At 52.2% G+C, this 17,712-nt stretch overlaps 4 protein-coding genes and 2 non-coding genes across 6 annotated transcripts; 3 read left to right on the forward strand and 3 right to left on the reverse strand.

The window, feature by feature from the left end:
- Positions 1-519: 519 nt before the first annotated feature.
- BO97DRAFT_t19 lies at positions 520-591 on the reverse strand. The gene has a single exon. It is a non-coding gene; the product is annotated as a tRNA-Met (tRNA).
- A 916-nt stretch (positions 592-1,507) lies between these two features.
- BO97DRAFT_t18 lies at positions 1,508-1,579 on the reverse strand. The gene has a single exon. It is a non-coding gene; the product is annotated as a tRNA-Met (tRNA).
- A 2,497-nt stretch (positions 1,580-4,076) lies between these two features.
- On the forward strand, positions 4,077-10,276 carry acyA (adenylate cyclase acyA; the record flags this gene model as incomplete). The annotated part of the gene is made up of 3 exons (XM_025691382.1): positions 4,077-4,682; positions 4,773-10,019; positions 10,094-10,276. 3 exons carry the CDS (start codon positions 4,077-4,079, stop codon positions 10,274-10,276), a joined length of 6,036 nt encoding a protein of 2,011 aa, XP_025556437.1.
- Positions 10,277-10,840: 564 nt separating this feature from the next.
- On the forward strand, positions 10,841-13,688 carry BO97DRAFT_439249 (putative sister chromatid separation protein (Src1); the record flags this gene model as incomplete). The annotated part of the gene is made up of 2 exons (XM_025697970.1): positions 10,841-12,939; positions 13,073-13,688. The coding sequence occupies exons 1-2, from the start codon at positions 11,315-11,317 to the stop codon at positions 13,686-13,688; spliced, it is 2,241 nt and encodes a 746-aa protein (XP_025556438.1). The 5' UTR covers positions 10,841-11,314.
- A 1,765-nt stretch (positions 13,689-15,453) lies between these two features.
- Positions 15,454-16,797, forward strand: BO97DRAFT_4055 (Zn(II)2Cys6 transcription factor domain-containing protein). The gene is made up of 3 exons (XM_025695205.1): positions 15,454-16,017; positions 16,230-16,511; positions 16,585-16,797. The coding sequence occupies exons 1-3, from the start codon at positions 15,856-15,858 to the stop codon at positions 16,699-16,701; spliced, it is 561 nt and encodes a 186-aa protein (XP_025556439.1). The 5' UTR covers positions 15,454-15,855; the 3' UTR covers positions 16,702-16,797.
- Positions 16,798-17,648, reverse strand: BO97DRAFT_4056 (uncharacterized protein). Its single transcript, XM_025695222.1, has one exon. The coding sequence runs from the start codon at positions 17,343-17,345 to the stop codon at positions 16,893-16,895; it is 453 nt and encodes a 150-aa protein (XP_025556440.1). The 5' UTR covers positions 17,346-17,648; the 3' UTR covers positions 16,798-16,892.
- Between the last annotated feature and the right edge of the window lie 64 nt (positions 17,649-17,712).

Below are 17,712 nucleotides of genomic sequence, written 5' to 3' on the forward strand. Positions count from 1 at the left end.
GGGGCGATGGGGCGTTTCGTGATAGAGGTGTCCCTCTCGTATGGGCAGGCACATGCTCTGCTATGATTCGGCGTCCTCGTGTTCACCGGCCTCTCTCTTAGAGCCATGTGATACACTATTGGGGACGGTTTGGAAGATGTAGGGGAGGCTATGGGCTCGGATGGCCGTAAGGTAGTACGACAACAACACCTAATTGTTACGCCTATCTTTCGTTGTAATAAGACCTGAATGCTGGCTGCAGGATTTCGAGTGTAAGTGAGGGTCCTGCTCATTTGCTTCGAATGTACTTCCACCGGGAGACGCACAGGGCTGGGTTGAACAACAGCGAATAGCCTCGCATGCGGGAATGGGTGAGGAGATGGCGGAGGGGATGATCAGAGGGTAAAGAAAGTGATCCTCCGAGATGAGGAGCGCAGCCGTGCGTGATATGGGAGGGTTGCTGGGTGTTATAGACGCCGATAACATTGTGATTGAAGCCGCAGAACCAAATAGTAAAAATAAAAAAATAAAGATGATTTTTAGCATGTCCTGGTTTCGATCCAGGGTCCTCCGGGTTATGAGCCCGGCGCTCTTCCCCTGAGCTAACATGCTTGGTGGATGTAATTATGATCACATTAGTGTATTATAACCCATTTCAATAAAGAATCTATGTCATGATCCTGATGTTCTCAACTACTCTTAGTACCTGTGAATCGCGTGGTATATATACTTGCAACCATGTATATGTGCTTTTTCAAGTGGTTGCTTATGTGGCAAATTATTCCTAGTATCTCTTCGTATCTCTGTTGTCTGTCTTTATTGTTGCATCTCTTCCTTCTTGCATCCCCTGTGCGGTCTCTTGCTACAACGTCCAACTTAGGTCCCCCGACCGGGAATATATCTTTGCTTCTGGGTGAGCATCCAGCCCGCGACCTGGATAAACAAGCAACCATCCACTGGCCACCACCGAGTACACAACCAACCCGACACCGATAGGAGATTCTCCGTACAGGAGGAAGGTTGGCACCAGTTACCAATTGATCAAGCCGCCACTGACAATCAAGTAGTTCCCTATCCTCGCAACGACGAGCCAAGTCCACCATAAAGCATTAGAAATGAGCTCGACAGCAGCAGCCAATTGTCCCTGCAATCATCAGCACCCAGTTAGCCACGTACATACGCCAATAGAGCCTCGCTTCCACTTCACAGTACGTCACAGTACGCAACACCTTGTGCCATACCCCATGACAGCTTCAAACCACCCTCCATCGATCACAACCTCGGCATGCTTTTGATATAGAAGCCATGTAGCATCCAGTCACACCGGCGGATAGCAGATAACTCGCGGCACCTCGGTGAATATACAGTAGATGGCTTTTTTTTTTTTTTTTTTTCATGGCCGGATTATGAGCAAGACCAGTGCAGCAGTAGATCTCGAATATCCCTTACTCTGTACGAGATTCACGCAGGGACTCTGTTTGCGTTAGTGCAAAGGTGCAAACGACAAAAATGGAAAAAAGGAATATCTTAGCATGTCCTGGTTTCGATCCAGGGTCCTCCGGGTTATGAGCCCGGCGCTCTTCCCCTGAGCTAACATGCTGTGATTGGTGAATATCTACACAATACTTACCGTTATATACCTAAAATATTGTAGACATGATCATGCAGGATATGCGCCAGAAGAGCCACGCGGATCATAGTATAATGCACCACCAAGAGAGGTCCCCTACAGCCAGCAAATCACTCTGTTCAGATCATGGTATCCAACATCGATCGGCATTACACACGTGGGATATACCTGAAAACGAACAGGCTCCGACGTTTCCCCGCGATTGGATTCGGACGCCATGATCCGAATATAGAGACGTTGATCAAAGTCGGAGCAGCTAGTTTAGCCAGATTACCTCTAAAATAGTAAGCAACTATAGCGACTAGACTATATATAGCTACTTCCACCACTTTATACTTCGAAGCTCAAACACTCGCCCATGCCTTCGAAAGATGAAACATCTGGCTTGCAGACTGTTCAGTAGCAATTAGTAACACGGGTGAGACAATGATTATGAGCACAGATACTATTCCCGCCATGCTGGTATAACAGAATACAGGATCGAGCATGTCCAACGCATATGTTTGAAAAGGTGCCAGGCAGTAGGATTCCCGTCCAAAGAGAAAAAAAAGCACAGACATACCCACGGACCATGCATTCCCCGGAAATCTCTCCCTTTTCCAGGCGACATCCATCGGGTGTGAGCTGTGTACGGTTGCGACCCGGTTGAGATCTGGTTGGGTTATTAATACACTTTAGTTCTTCCTGTAGTCTCATTTGGGGGATGAAATGGTCGAGAACTCGGAAAGCCAGTCGGATCTTGACATCATTTCCAACGATTGATGTTTCTTCCAGGTCTTTGGGAGTCTGGGAAGAGTAGGGTAAAGTTCGTACATTTTTTGTAGACGGGAGGGTCCCACCTTTGCCCCCTCTTCCCAAGTTCCCTCCTCCCCCTCTCTCTCTCCTCACTAACTAACCTCCCTTAAGCCAGAGAGACTCGGGAGGGAGCTGGAGCCCGCCCTTAAAGAGCTTCTCGGTCTGGTTTAGCGGGCTGTCCGTAGTCGGAGCCTCAACACTGCTGTGCTAACTAACTCTGCGCAGGTTCCCTCACAACCCGCCGACCGACTACTCTCCCCTTCACCCACACAACCACTCTTGTACCACTTCTTTTCTCCCTCCCTCAACTCCTAATCCCCCCCCCCTCCCCACTACGTCTGAGTCTATTTGATTTCTGGACCCTCTTCTCTCCTCCTCCTGCTCTTCTTACCTCCACCCAGTTTGCCTGCGTCTATCTGTCAACTCTTCCCCTTCATGGACCAGAGTGTCCTCGCCTAGATTGTGTGATGACGTTTCCTCACCACTGCCGCTCACTCTCTAGAACATGAAGCATGCCTTGTCACCGTCGCGCCCGACGCTAAACCCTCGTGCTACCACCGAACATCTTTTCCACCGTGATCTCTATCCTCAACAGCATATACCAACAGTCGCAGATGGCGGCTGAGGCTTCTTCCTAGACTCCCTACACCCAAACCTTTATACACATACCTCGCCCCCGCCCACCGGACCTCGTTCTTCCAGCGGCTTTCTCCCGCCTGCACCCTCATACCCGGATCAAGCGGCGGATAATCCCACGGCGTTTTGCACGAACTCATCGCCTCCCTCCCCGTGCCTCGGGGCTAAATTCAACACCATTAATGCTACTGCTGCCTCCCCCTTAATCCTCCCCTTCAACCCCGTGAACGCCATTCCTGCCAGCCCGACCACCCATTCGCCGCACTCTCCACCCGGATACCATCGAAAAGAAACTGGGAAGCATGGAATATCGGGCTGGCGATCGGTCGGAAGGCCGACGCAGCTCAGAAAGCTCGGGTGCACATAGCTGGCTGTCGCAGGAGACCGTCAGAGAAGGTCGAAACCCGCGCCAGCAGCACAACCATGCCCACTCCCATGGGCGCAGTGTTTCCCCGCTCTCCGGAGGCCGGGAATTGACGAGGTAGGAACTCCTGCGTCCCTACCTTCCCCTGTCCTTTGATCTTGATAAAACCAAGCCATCTCCCTCTCATCCCCCTCCTTATAGCACAATATTTCGGAGATATGGCATGGCCGCCCAACGTCGGCTTCTCTGAAGGTACCGATTGACCCGAGTGGTGAGCTTGATAAAATCATGTCTTGATTGGTGTGAATCAACGCTGCGCGAAACATCCCCGAAAAGAGTGTGTCAGTCGTTCATGTTCGCTTAAATCATGTATTGCTCCATTGCGACCCAGTGTGCCAGTATGCTTTCTATACCACAGTCACTCACTTGGGTGGGTATCGTTAGCCTTCTATGTGACTGCATCCTTCGTGGGGGATTCAAGTCTATGAGATCGACACACTGCGCAATTGTTCTACTATACTGACATCAACCAGATCAAATTCGCAGAGCCGCAATTCGCCCCCGTTGGGCGCCCCGGCCGACCTATACAATTCCATATTCTCTTGGGCTGCCCCGGATGTGCCTTCGACTGATCAGCGCAAGCCGCCGCAATTCGGCAGTCACAGAAAAGCAATGAATATGCTAGGTACCGACCAACGAAATCGCTCCCCCGCGTCTAATTCCCACGTGCAGCCTTCAAATTCGAGCATTGGTCCTACAGACACCTCTCAACCAGGGTTCTCTCCTTCGTTATCGTCTTCACCCAAGATGTTGGCGGCTGATGCCCCTAGCACCTTCTTTCATGACTACTCGGAACAAGAGGCTTCCCCAGCCGCCGCCACCTTCCGCCCCGGAACTGCTCAAACATACACAAGTGAACCGCTTGACTTGGATTTCAATGTTGACCATCGAAGACCATCGGTGGCCAGTGCTATGACAGCCAGTAGCCAAGGGTCTAAATCAAGTACTGGTGCGCTTTTCAGAAAGAAGCTGCAGGGGTTTTTCGGCGATGAATACCAAGGCAACGGAGATCCGAAGCATGATTCCGACAACAATACCCAGGCTTCGATCTCGAAGCCGTCCTCGATCGACTATTTCCGAGCCCGAGAACGAGCCAACTCAGACGGATCACGCAACACTGCCGACACCTCACATGATAGAAATCATCAAAACCACGCCAGACCACGAACTCCTCTTCCTTCAAGTGAAATCACTCCATGGCTGTACCAAAGTTTCAACGTGAGTCTATATGTCCGATAGCGTCGAATATTGTCGCTGCATCTTGTTACAATGAACCACCTGGCTCGTGCTGATGCAGACACTTTGCAGGATATACCTCAATTTGGGGAGGCTCCCGTGCGTCAAGCCCCCACAACCGAAGGGCAACGTGCCGCGGCGTCCCAAAGAGATCCAACTCGGAGGCATTTTAGTGGACACCGCCACTCCCGGAGTAAAGAAGAAAAGCCGACTGCTGCCGGCGATCTTGCTGGTTACCCAGCCCACCCGGCGACCGGGCGAGATGATTTATCTCTTCGACTCCATCCGTCCAGGGAAGGAAGCCTCAATTACCCAACCCCGATGACATCGACCACCACACTTGGACGTGCCACTAGCCCCACACCTAGCGTCCAGAGCGCCCACGTAAAAGGACACGGACAGAACTCCCCGGGTGCCCAGCCGGGTAAGCGTTCTTTTCTCGACAAGATACGCCGCCCGAAGCACGGCCATATAAAGAACATTGCGACCGTAAAAGGCGTGCAAGACACCACGAAGGCCGCTGCGTCGAAATTGGCGCGACGAGAAGCTTCACCCGCCAGACGAGGGAGACAGGGCAGCATCGAAAGCGCGACATCTTCTCGGTACAACGATGGAGAAAGCGATCGTAAAAGGGACGGGAAAGGGTTGGCCATCTGCCCCTCCAAGCTGCGCGGCCGGCGAGGTGTGGGCAATGAGTATCCGGTGGGCAAAGACCCCAGGTTTTCAGACGATTCCAACATGTGGGCTCTTGATACAGACCTTTCCCATATGGAGGGCATTGTGAACCCGCCATCCCCAAGTGAACGGGGTCGAATGCCAGATGGGGCTCATGCGCAGGCTGAGGATCGGGCAAACCGGGATAATCTGCCAGCCGGAAACTGGGATGCGCCGGAGAGTTGGCATGTCAAAAAGCAAAAAGATGATATATCGTCCTTACTACCAGATGACGGCGTCGAGCAACCTGGGCCCACCATCTCTGAACCCGACGGCGTGGGCTACTTTATCCGGGTGTTCCGCGCCGATTCGACCTTCGCCACTCTCTCAGCTGGACTTTATGCGACTGTCGCTGATGTGCTCCTTCTACTCGGTCGCAAATCCTTTCTTACCGACCATTTGAACAACTACGAGTTAGTGATGCGGAAGAATGACCTCTCCAGACAGCTTGGTCCGAGTGAGATGCCCATTCTCATGCAGAAGCGCATGCTCGAACAAGTAGGCTATACCGAAAAGGACAAGATTGAGGAAATCGGCCGCGAAGACCATAGTTATATTCTTCGCTTCACCTTCCTCCCAGCCCGCATCAGTGGCTACAGCAGCCTCGAGAGCGAGCCCGTCCTCAACAAAAACCAGAAATTCAGCCATGTGGATCTCTCCAACCGAAGCTTGGTCACCATTCCGATTACTCTTTACAAGAAGGCACCTGAAATCATCTCTCTGAATTTGTCAAAGAACCTGTCCCTGGACGTGCCCAAGGATTTCATTCAGGGGTGTATCAACCTGCGGGAGATTAAATTTATTGGAAACGACGCTCTTCGGTTGCCGGCCAGTTTCGGCCTGGCAAGTAGACTGACATATCTTGATATATCGAACAATCGGATAGAGGATCTGAGTCATGCCAATCTGGATAGACTGCACGGCCTTGTCAGTATCAAGATGGCCAACAACAGGCTCACGGAGCTTCCTGCCTACTTTGGCAACTTCCAATATTTGCGGAGTTTGAACATATCCTCCAACAACTTCCAGGTGTTCCCGGAGCTGCTCTGTGATCTCAAGAGTCTCGTCGATTTGGACATCAGTTTCAACAACATTTCTCAGTTACCTAACCTTGGGCGCTTAACTACACTCGAGCGGATCTGGATGACGAATAACATCGTCCGAGGTTCCCTTGACGAGGTATTCAGAGGCCTCGAAAATCTGAAGGAAATTGACGGGAGGTTCAATGAAATCACTAACATAGACAGCCTGTCTCTCCTTCCGCGCTTGGAGCAGCTTGTCATTGGTCACAATGCCATTTCGAAATTTAAAGGATCATTCCCCAAATTGCGGACTTTGATCCTCGACCACTGCCCTATGACACAGTTCGACATTGATGGACCTGTCCCAACATTAACATCCCTGAACATAGCTTCTGCAAAGCTGGTCCAGTTTCGCGACTCGCTCTTTGAGAATCTTCCGAATTTGCAGAAGCTGATCCTTGATAAGAATCATCTGGTATCAATGTCTCCGCACATTGGCAAATTGCGCAGGCTTGAGCATTTCAGTATGATCAAGAACCCTCTGGCCTCGCTACCCGCCACTATTGGCTGCCTGACTGAGCTCAAATACCTTAACCTGAGGGAGTGCAATCTTAGGCGACTACCACCAGAGATCTGGCACTGTCTGAGGTTGGAAACTCTGAACGTTTCATCAAACGTGCTGGATGGATTCCCAAAGCATGGCAGTCCTCAACCCCAGCTCCCAATTGACGCATCTGCGACTCCTGCAGCAACTCCGGGTTTGTCGAACAATCCCAATTACGAAGAGCTAGGTGCAGTTGAGGAACAGGAAGCACGCCGACCCAGTCAAGCATCAGGAGCTGGTGTACTGAACACCGGAGGTTCGCCCAATGGAACAGCTTACCGGAAACCCTCTATCGCCTCATCGTTAGGGCAAGGTGGGCGAAAAGTTTCCGCGGCGTCTCGCTCCCTCACTGATGGAAGTCCTTCGTCCCGCAAAGACTCGAATTTTTCGCAACATGTTGCAACAACGTTCGGAGGATCACTAAGGAACCTGCACTTGGCGGATAACCGGTTGGAAGACGATATATTTCGAGAACTGGCGCTGATACCGGAGTTACGTGTTGTAAATCTCTCATACAACGAGCTAACGGAGCTTCCCCAAGGGCTGTTGAGACGTTGGCCATTATTGACCGAGTTATACCTTTCAGGTAACGAACTCACGTCTCTTCCGTCCGATGATCTTGAAGAAGGCAGCAACCTCAAGGTTCTGCATATCAATGCAAACAGATTTCAAGTCCTTCCAGCCGAACTCTGCAAAGTCAGCAAGCTCGCAATTCTGGATGTTGGAAGCAATGCTCTCAAGTACAATGTCTCTAACTGGCCGTATGACTGGAATTGGAACTGGAACCGCAATCTAAAGTACCTCAACTTTTCGGGCAACAAACGGCTGGAAATCAAACCGCATGCGTCATCATTAGGAACGCCGACCACACCCGGGACCGATTTGACCGATTTCAACTCCTTGACGCATCTCCGCGTTCTTGGCTTGATGGACGTCACTCTCACGATCTCTACGATACCCGAAGAGACAGAAGATCGTCGTGTCCGAACTTCCGCTTCCCTAGCTGGGTCCCTTGCATATGGTATGGCCGACTTTCTTGGCAAGAGTGAACATCTCTCTATCTTCGATATGATCGTTCCTCGACTCAAACCTGATAAGGTGGAGACAGTGGTGGGCATGTTCGATGGTCAATCCCAGTCAACTGGAGGGTCTAGAATTGCCAAATTTTTACACGAAAACTTTATACACACATTTTCATCCGAGCTCAAGCGGATTAGAACCGAAGAACTGGAGACTCCACTGGATGCACTCAGACGAGCATTCCTGACTTTGAATAAGAACATGGCATTTGCGTGTTACAAATCGATTGACCAAGATGTGCGTCATTACCAGGAAGATCCTGCGGATCAGAAAAAAGTGCGGTTGAACAAAGAGGATGTCCATTCGGGTGGAGTTGCCACTGTGATCTACCTGAATAACATGGATCTGTTTGTTGCCAACGTTGGTGATGCGCAGGCGATCCTTGTCAAGTCCGATGGCTCGCTAAAGCATTTGACCCGAAACCATGATCCTGCAGAATCCCACGAAAGAGCAAGGATCCGCGCTGCAGGCGGCTTTGTCTCCCGCAATGGCAAATTGAATGACGCCCTTACAGTCTCCAGGTCGTTTGGACATTTCCAGATGATGCCTGCAGTTATCGCGGCACCTCACACGATGCATCTCAATCTCACGGAGCAGGATGAGATGATCATCTTGGCGTCAAGAGAGCTGTGGGATTATGTGACGCCTGACCTTGTTGTTGACGTCGCCAGAGCTGAACGCAGAGACCTCATGATTGCTGCCCAGAAGATCCGAGACCTGGCCATTTCATTTGGAGCCAATAACAAACTCATGGTCATGATCTTGGGTGTGGGTGACTTGAAGAAGCGGGAGAAGATACGATTAAGGCCCAGTCTTTCCATGGTCGGACCCCCGGAGGATCAGATCATTCCGAGCACGAAGCGTACCAAAAAGCCGCGTGATGCACCAGGCGACTCCAGACTCGCCCGCTTCGATTATGTGGACGCCCCCGTCGGGGAGCTCGCTATCATCTTCACCGATATCAAGAAGTCCACAAGTCTCTGGGAAACATGCCCTGAGGCAATGCGCTCGGCTATCCAGATTCACAACGACATACTTCGTCGACAGCTGGGTATTATCGGTGGCTACGAGGTCAAAACGGAAGGTGACGCTTTCATGGTCGCGTTCTCCACAACGACGGCCGCTTTGCTTTGGTGCTTCAACTGCCAGACGCAGCTTCTGGAGGCGGAGTGGCCAACGGAGATTCTCGAGCAGCCACAGTGCCAGGTGCAGTACGACATGGAGAACAACATCATCTTCCGCGGATTGTCAGTCCGAATGGGTATACATTGGGGTGAACCTGTTTGCGAGAAGGACCCAGTGACCAATCGTATGGATTATTTCGGACCGATGGTCAACCGTGCTTCGCGTATATCCGCCGTCGCAGATGGTGGTCAGATCTTTGTGTCTTCGGACTTCATGAGTGATATCCAACGTAACTTGGAGGTATTTGCTGATAGCGAACGTGCGGCCTCGACTGGCTCTGAAGAGAGTTATGCACTTGACAACCTTGGCTATAATATCCGACGCGAGCTTCAGCAACTCAATAGCCAAGGCTTTGTGATCAAGGATCAGGGCGAGCGGAAGCTCAAGGGACTCGAAAATCCAGAACCGCTCTATTTGATCTATCCCCATGCTTTGTCTGGGCGATTGACGACCCTAGACAAGGATGCGGCCAATGAGCATGCGCCAACCACTATCAGCAAGCACTCGCAGCTTGAAATTCAGACCGACCTAATCTGGCGCCTGTGGGAACTTACTCTTCGGCTAGAGAGGCTCTGCGGCGCCTTGGAATATCCTGGCGAAGCCCGACTCAAGGAACCAAATGTGTCCCTGTTTAATGTTGTCAAGAACCATGGCGGCGAACTTGCGGATTCGACCGTAGTCAGCCTAGTGGAACAACAGGTAACGCGTATCGAGGTAAGTCAAAATCTTGTTCAGCTCTGACACTCGTTCTTCCAATGTCAGGATATAAGCTAATACTAGCCCCCTAGGTTTGCATCAATACCCTTTCCGTCCGCCACATGCTACGACCATTCAAACCAGGCGATCAACTTAACGACCACGCCGCACCTATCTCGGAAGTGATGCAAGAATTGCAAAACCAGCTTGCCGAGTACCGTACTCTCAAGGAACAATTAGCTGTCAGTGCTGGCACTACAACAAGCTACAGATGAAGTTAACTGCATGGGAGTTGCGGTGAATACCAATCTGATCTTATGTGACCGTTCTCTTCACGAAGGGAGTTTGTCCGGCGAGATGAACCCTGGCGGATCTCGCCCCTGTCCCCAAACCCCGATGAATATAGCTACGACGGGGTCTCTCTAATCAACCATACCTGTATTTATTGCCACTTATCATTCTCGTTGCTTATTTTCCCATTGACCTTTTGCTACACTTGCGCGGGCGTCTCGAGGGAGGGCGGGGTGTGAAAGGAATTCCGAAGCATGGGTCAGGAGCCAGAGGTGGCAGCGTCGCTCTCATACTATTATTTGGATTCCTGGTAATTGCGTATGCGTACTCAATGGACTCCAATATTTGATTGTGGATTGTAGCGGGGTGATCGTGTAGAACAAGTCCATCGTACTTCTTTGGATTCGGTAATTGGTTAATTATGCAATGCCTGCATGACTCAGCTGTGTAATCGTATCACGTGACTCACAACTAAAACTAAATGGGGCTTGGTTTCTTTCCTTCCCAGCGTCATCAGTGATCATCGATCGACGATCATCAATCAAACAACCATTCCTGCATTCCAGCACTAGCGCTGGCCGCGACAGATCACGGTTCTTTCATTTACACCTTCGGAGACTAATACTACGAATCCGTCATTGAGCGTGCGTGTCTTAGGTATCTAGATCGCACTATTGGGGGGTTGATGCTCGATTCCTAAACTGGCCAGTTGGCTTCTTTGTTTTCGCTGGCACCGTGGGACTTGGCGTTGCCCTGGAGACGATCAGATTTGAACGGTTGCTTCCGTCTCTGACGAAAGTCAGTGGGAATCAGCAAAATCCGGATTCTCGCTTCAACTCTGAAGTGCCAGTTCAGTGTCCACTGTCGACCGCCAATCGACTGCAGTGGCTTCTCTTTCTCCCCCGGATTTTTTTCTGCCGCAACACCCTCCATCCATCTTCATCTTCATTCCCTCCCACACACCATTACCCCTCTTTCCTCCCGTTTGGTGGCGTTGATCATCATCAGGAGCACTTTTCATCATGGCGGACGGGTTGGATTATCTGGCTCCCGACTTCGATCTGAATTCGCTTACCGTACCGCGTCTTCGGTCCATCCTTGTTAACCACGATGTTCCCTATCCAGCCTCAGCCAAGAAGGCGCAACTCATCAGCCTTCTCGAGACAGAGGTCTTGCCTCAGGCCAAGAAGTTATTGCGCGAGCGGGAACGGGTGAGGCGGACGAGTGAGGGAATCACGGATATGGGCAGTCGCGCGTCATCCGTGGTGAGCGATTATAACGACCAAAATCATGAATCTGGCAGAGAGTCGATGCCTCCCCCGCCTACACCCTCCACTGTTTCGACAGCTACTGGCGGCCGGCGCGCACGCTCCAAGTTGAGCACCAGAGCATCAACGGTGGACACGGAGGATGCACATGTGTCGGCCACGCCTTCTACGAGCTCTAGAAGAGCTGCCCCCAAGTCAACTAGCAAACGCTATCGCGCGTCTGACACGGAATTGCATGATGACCTGTTGGCCACTCCGGTCCCGTACAACACGGCTACGCCCCGAAAATCTTCCCGCAAACCACGCAAAAGTGAAATGACCCCTGCTGCCGAACCGCACCATGAACCTGAACCGCACCCTGAACCAGATGCTGAACCGAAGACACCCTTTTCAGCAATCAAGCTGGAACCCAAGGAAGAGAGTGTTTTTACGGATGACAATCCCTTCCAAAGTGGATCGCCAGCCCGTTGGGAGCACCGAAGCCCAAGGACTTCTAGTATTGGCCGCAAGAGCGTCTCGCGATTTTCTTTGGAGTCCCCTGCTGCAAGCAACGGCCTACGTCCCAGGAGATCGGTAACACCAATGGAGATGCATGCCGACCATGGGTTTACTCCGTCAAAGCGATCCTCCTTCGAATTTCCCATCCCCAAGCCCAGGTCCCCCCAGCAGTCCATGGAGGTGGACAAATACGAGGATAGCGATAGTGAGATCAGTGCCGGTGAAGAGTTCACGCCTGAGGAGCAGTTGGCGCTCGAGGAAGACCGGGCTCACCTCATGTACCCGCCCAGCATCCCCAGCACTCGGCCGCAGAAACCGCGGACAGCGAGTCGTGCTGCGCCTTGGATAATTATAATCGCTCTTTTCGCTAGTTTTGGTGCTTGGTGGCGCAAAGAAAAGATAGAGATTGGATTCTGCGGTATTGGAAAGCCTACCTGGTCATTGGCGGAAACCCGGGTACCTGAATGGGCCAACGTCCTCGAACCGCAGTGCGAACCATGCCCTCCTCATGCTTTCTGCTACCCCAACTTTGAGGCTCGCTGTGAGCATGACTTCATCCTCAAGGCACACCCTCTCTCCCTGGGTGGATTGGTGCCTCTTGCACCAACGTGTGAAGCCGACAGTGAAAAGGCACGCCGAGTCAAAGCTGTTGCCGATAGAGCCCTTGAGACTCTCCGGGACCGCCGGGCCAAGTGGGAGTGCGGTGAAACTGCGCACGGCGACCAGGCTGAAAAGGGTCCCGAGATCAGTGAATCCGAGCTGAAGCAGGAAGTTGGCAACAAACGCCGTAAGGGGATGAGTGACGCTGAGTTCGATGACCTGTGGAAGGGAGCGTTGGGCGAGGTCGTTGGCAGAGAGGAAGTTGTCACTCGAGTCCAACAGTGAGTTATTCCCGATGTTTCTCTTTCTGATCTCACCATGTTCACGGCACCCTGGCCTTCCCCGCGGCACCACCCAAGGATTCGGATTCTGACTTGTATCATGGAACTAACAGTGACGCCCACACAATTACAGACCATCTTCTGTCCTCACCCTCACGTCCACCTCCGTCAGCCGGATCCCTCTCACCTGCGCGTTCCGCCGCTACGTCCGACTCTCTCTCCTCGCGTATCGACTCCCTATTTCAATTCTGACTCTGGCCGGATGTCTGATTCTTTATGTTCGCTCGAAGATTCGGGCTCGGCGCTCGGATATGGCTCGAGTCCCCGAACTCGTGGCCACAACGCTCGACCGTCTCGCAACCCAGGCGGCTTTACATGCTCGCGGGGCGGCCCGAGAGCCGTACATTCCCATTGGACAGCTCCGTGATGATGTCCTCCGGTCTGAACTGCGAGGAAGTCGGCGCGAGGGGCTTTGGAAGCGTGTGCGCAGTATCGTCGAGGGCAATGCCAATGTTCGGGCTGCGGTGCGTGAAGGTCGCGGAGGAGACGTTGCTCGCGTGTGGGAATGGATTGGGGGGATCGCCAGCGTCCGCAACGAGATTGAGAACAGCAGCACCAGCACCAGCACTGGTCGAGATGTGCACAAAGTGCATTTCTCGCCTTCATCACCTGAGGACGGTCGTCTCCTGGCCAGCCAGGATGCTACGCCTGTGCCGCGAAAATGGGATGAAGGCCGCCCTATTTACTGAGAGGTCCTCTACGTGAGACTCCGAGAAAGTTGGAAACGCCCTGGATTTCTTCTTCACCATTTTTGAGCTGCGCGAGTCTTTTCCGGCATATTTCGGCTTTTATCATTACCAGGCTATCTTGCAAACATTCCCGTGAATACCCCAGATCTTCGATTGTATCAAACAGAAATTGTTTTTGTATTCCATCAGGTTTCGTCTCCTTCATCTTCTTGTCAATTGTAAAGATGTACCGAGTAAAGAACAGTTAAGTGGTAGTCCAACAGAGTATTGACAGTGTAGATAAGGTAGGTAAGTATGCCTGGAGCTATGCCGTGACGGGTCTGGTGGGAACCAGGCCGGAGAAATTCGCCTCCGCTTTCTCCGAGCTCCCTTCCCTTGGGATTCGAATCTCCTGCTCCGATCTTTGCCCACCAGTCTGCAAAACCAGAAAGTCTAGGAAGACTCTTTCCGTCCTCTGATTTGATATCTTAGTAGTACTAGTTCTCATACTCCCCGGTCAGACTGTAAAGTACCCAGATAGTGGTTCTTGGATCTTATACGATGCGGGCCGAAGACGTGTGTCTCTGAGCTGGTGGGTACAGGCAACAGGCCAGATCTGCTGGGCGATGAGACGAAGGCGTTGTGACCAACCGTGCGTTCCTTACCGAAGTCACTATTACGAAGACCTGCCTTAACTTAGCCACTAACCATGCGGATTTTAGGGCAGAGAGGCTCCGCCCGCTCCAGCTTTCCATCGACCCAAAGAAACACTCGGGATCCTATATCCGTACCGTGCTTGATCCCAATTTGTGCATAGCGTCTTTCCTCATTTAAGCCACCACTCTTACGGCACGGAGCCTTTTTCCGTCTAATCATAAACCAGGACGCGATGCATGTTGCTGAACGATGTCATTGTCCTCGTTTACGGCTACACTGCAAGTCTGGTCTGGTACAATACTTAACTCTGTGTCCTTCTGTTCTGCAGCAAGGGAGTCGGTCCTCCCTCGACTGGCAACAGAACCCAGAGAGACGTGACTGCCCTCCGGCGGCCCGGAATTTTGGGTGTCAGCGCGGTGGACCTCTACTGTCACTGGCCCAATCGCAATGCTACCTGAGAGTGGCCGCAATATTCTCACAATTGAGCAGATCGGAGGGCTCCATCGAGCACCTTGGCTGGGTCTCTGAGATGTCTCACGCATTTGCGCGTCGCCCGGCGAGGCGACTGCCGGTCAATACCCGGGTTGACAGAACCTTGTTTACCCTCACCGTGTTGTTCCTTCGTCATCTGCACGTCAAAACCCAGCTACTGAACCGGTGGTCCGCCACGTCTTATCTTTTTAAGTCCAACCTAAGGATCCCCCCCAGTCGGCAGTGGTACTCTTGACAATGTCTCTTGGTACCTGGGATGTACCGGAGAGGGTGGCTGGCTGGCTCATGGCTCACCGGTCCGTCAACAAGCGGTCGAGAGCGGCCCCTCCTCAGTCCTCCGCCCTTCCCTCCCCCCCCCACCCCCTACCTTCTTACCTTCTTTCCTTTCTGCTCACTAGCGAGGCTCGGCTTGAGGACTGAAGCTGCGACATGTCTCAGTCGTGATCACTTTCGTGGCTATCAATGCTTCTCTTGGGGGAGTGGTGAAGAAAGGTCTAAGTATCGTACTCGAAAAGAGCGCTCGATCGAGTAGTGGACGCGTAAATACTAGTTAGAAAACACTCCATCCCTTCTGAGGATTTCGAGTTTAGTTCACTCTCCCGTCTTGGACGGAGCTTTTGACTTTTGGTGTTCTTCAAGTTGTGCCCGTTAGCCTCCGGGAGGGGCTTTTTTTCGCGCCTGCGTCTGACGCTGCATTTCTTTCTGCCTTTTTCCCTTTTCTCTCGAATGCTGGCTTGGCTGACTTGGATTCACCCACACATCCATGCCCATTCTTTCTCCTGGCTTCTTGATCACCTGCAGCAGGTTGCTGCACCGAGAGTTTAGGTTAACTCCATCGAGCATGATCCTTCTCTGTCTTCGGTCATAGATGTGTCTCTCAGGGAAGAGCATATGATCAGTTGGCCTCTTTCTTCCTCAAAAAGTCGCCCTGGTGTTCTGATTCCCTCCCGCTTTCTTCCAACACTTCTTCAACATCTAGTCCGGAAACCACCCCCACCTCGTTTCTGCCATATACCCCATACATACCCTGAATTGAAGCATGTCCCAGCAAGCTTCCAAAGCGTATCGTCATATTGCCCCCAAAGAAGACGGCCGAGAGTCGACTCCGCCGAATACTGCTGCTGGTGCTCTTCTTGTCGACGATTCGAGAAACCGGAGAGCGTCGGCCGCGTGCGGCGAGTGTCAACGGAGGCGAACGAGAGTGAGTTAACCTCCCCCCCCTCTTCCCCTTTTTTGCTTTGTGCTGGATTCAGGTCTCCGTGATTTCATCTCATCTTTCCCTCTCTATCTTTTGCCTTCCTTCCTTTTCTCTCTCTTTCTCTCACGGGACTTGATGAAGTCAATCGGTTTCCCCACCTCCACTCAACCTCGTCTTCACGACTTTCTGACATGAACCCTTCCCTGCCTGCACAGTGCATCCCCGAAGGTACTGGAAACCCCTGTACCGAATGCCGGATACATGGTCGTGAGTGCGTAGTCAATTTAAGCACCGACAAACGCCGCAAGGCCGCCGCCAGGCAGACTGAGGAACTCCTGAAATTATATAGGGGTCTGGTGGAAGCAATGCTGGGGTCCTTGCGAATCGAGGACCCCAAGATCACCCAAGAGGTTTTGGCCCATGTCAGGACGAAGCTTCCCCTCCCGCGTCTTCTCAAGCATCTTCTCGAGTACGTGGATGTTCCTAGCCGCGATGAGGCGATGGTGATTGTGGAGGATGAGGATGAGGATGAGGAGGAGGAGGAGGAGGAGGAGGAGGAGGAGGAGGAAGGTAAAAGTGAAAGTGAGATTGGGATTGAGAACAAGGAGGAGGATGCCAGCGAGGATGGGAGCGAGGATGAGGATGAGGATGAGGACGAGGATGATGATGAGGAGGGGCAGGGGATAGTTCAGGGGCAGTTGCAGCCAGGGGTCTATGCTGGCCAATATATGGGATGGCATGGGCTTGTTGGCAACAGATATAACCCCTCGGCCAAATAATCGCACCCCCTCCTCCCCTCGCAGTGTTGGTCTGGGTTCATGGACGGTCACTCTGATTTTTGCGATGATGGGTGTTACTGATTACCGCGGCGGCTTCCTTCAATTAAGCCTTCTCAACCGACTCCAAGCCCTATCGCCACATGGCTTGCACATATGGCGCGCATTGTCCGGAAGAGACCCACCACGACACGGCACGCATCCAACCGGCGAAAGATGAAGAGGTAGAAGGGCCTGGCGAAAACATCTACCGTACACTCGGTGTGCCTTGTCTGATCGGAGGTGCGGGGGCAAAGTGGAACAAAGACAAATGAACACAAACAAGATGAGCAAGCATGGGTTGGTCCAAGACCTGCGGCGGGCGAAAGAGACGCCCTGACCCCCCTTATGAATAGCCTGCGCAATCACATTTCTGAGCAGGTTGTTTTTCATTGTCCTTGGTGTTGCCACAGACCTGCAACCGTGCGTTTCGAGCCCCAATCCTGATAGGATATCTTTCGCCTCGGGGTTAGCGCCCTCCTCCCCCCCTCCGCCCCTCTCTCCAGTGATGAACATGTTTGTTGCCACTCTGCTCTAGTTACAACATGAAGGTGGATTTTCCTTTCTTTTTTCCTTCTCCATGCTACTACGTTCTCAGCGTCTGATGAGTTGTAGCTATCGCTTAGTTGTCTTCGATTTGCGTGGAGAAGTCGAGGGCTCGGTTGTGAGAACAACTATCCGGGGCCGAGAGCGGTGGGACATGAAGCGTGTGTAGAGTAGTACTCATGTACACGCTTCATGGCATCGCTTCTCTTCGCACGGTGGCGGGGTCTTTTAGCCCCTCGGTTTGTGCAGTGTGCCACGGCAGGTCTGTAGTGCTGCTTGTGCCTCAGAATGCTTTTGACGACGTTCATGGATGAATGCAGGTTTCGCTGTCCTATGC

This window comes from Aspergillus homomorphus, assembly GCF_003184865.1.
Source record: "Aspergillus homomorphus CBS 101889 unplaced genomic scaffold BO97scaffold_1, whole genome shotgun sequence".
Classification (NCBI taxonomy): Eukaryota; Fungi; Ascomycota; class Eurotiomycetes; order Eurotiales; family Aspergillaceae; genus Aspergillus; species Aspergillus homomorphus.

What these genes read in the sequence shown, in the direction of transcription:
- BO97DRAFT_4055 (XM_025695205.1), top strand. Translation starts at nt 15,856, where the DNA reads ATGTCCCAGCAAGCTTCCAAAGCGTATCGTCATATTGCCCCCAAAGAA. An exon ending in GTCAACGGAGGCGAACGAGA is followed by an intron (nt 16,018 to 16,229) that starts GTGAGTTAACCT and finishes CTGCCTGCACAG; the next exon opens with TGCATCCCCGAAGGTACTGG. An exon ending in ATGTTCCTAGCCGCGATGAG is followed by an intron (nt 16,512 to 16,584) that starts GCGATGGTGATT and finishes AGGAGGAGGAAG; the next exon opens with GTAAAAGTGAAAGTGAGATT.
- BO97DRAFT_4056 (XM_025695222.1), bottom strand. Translation starts at nt 17,345, where the DNA reads ATGTTCATCACTGGAGAGAGGGGCGGAGGGGGGGAGGAGGGCGCTAAC.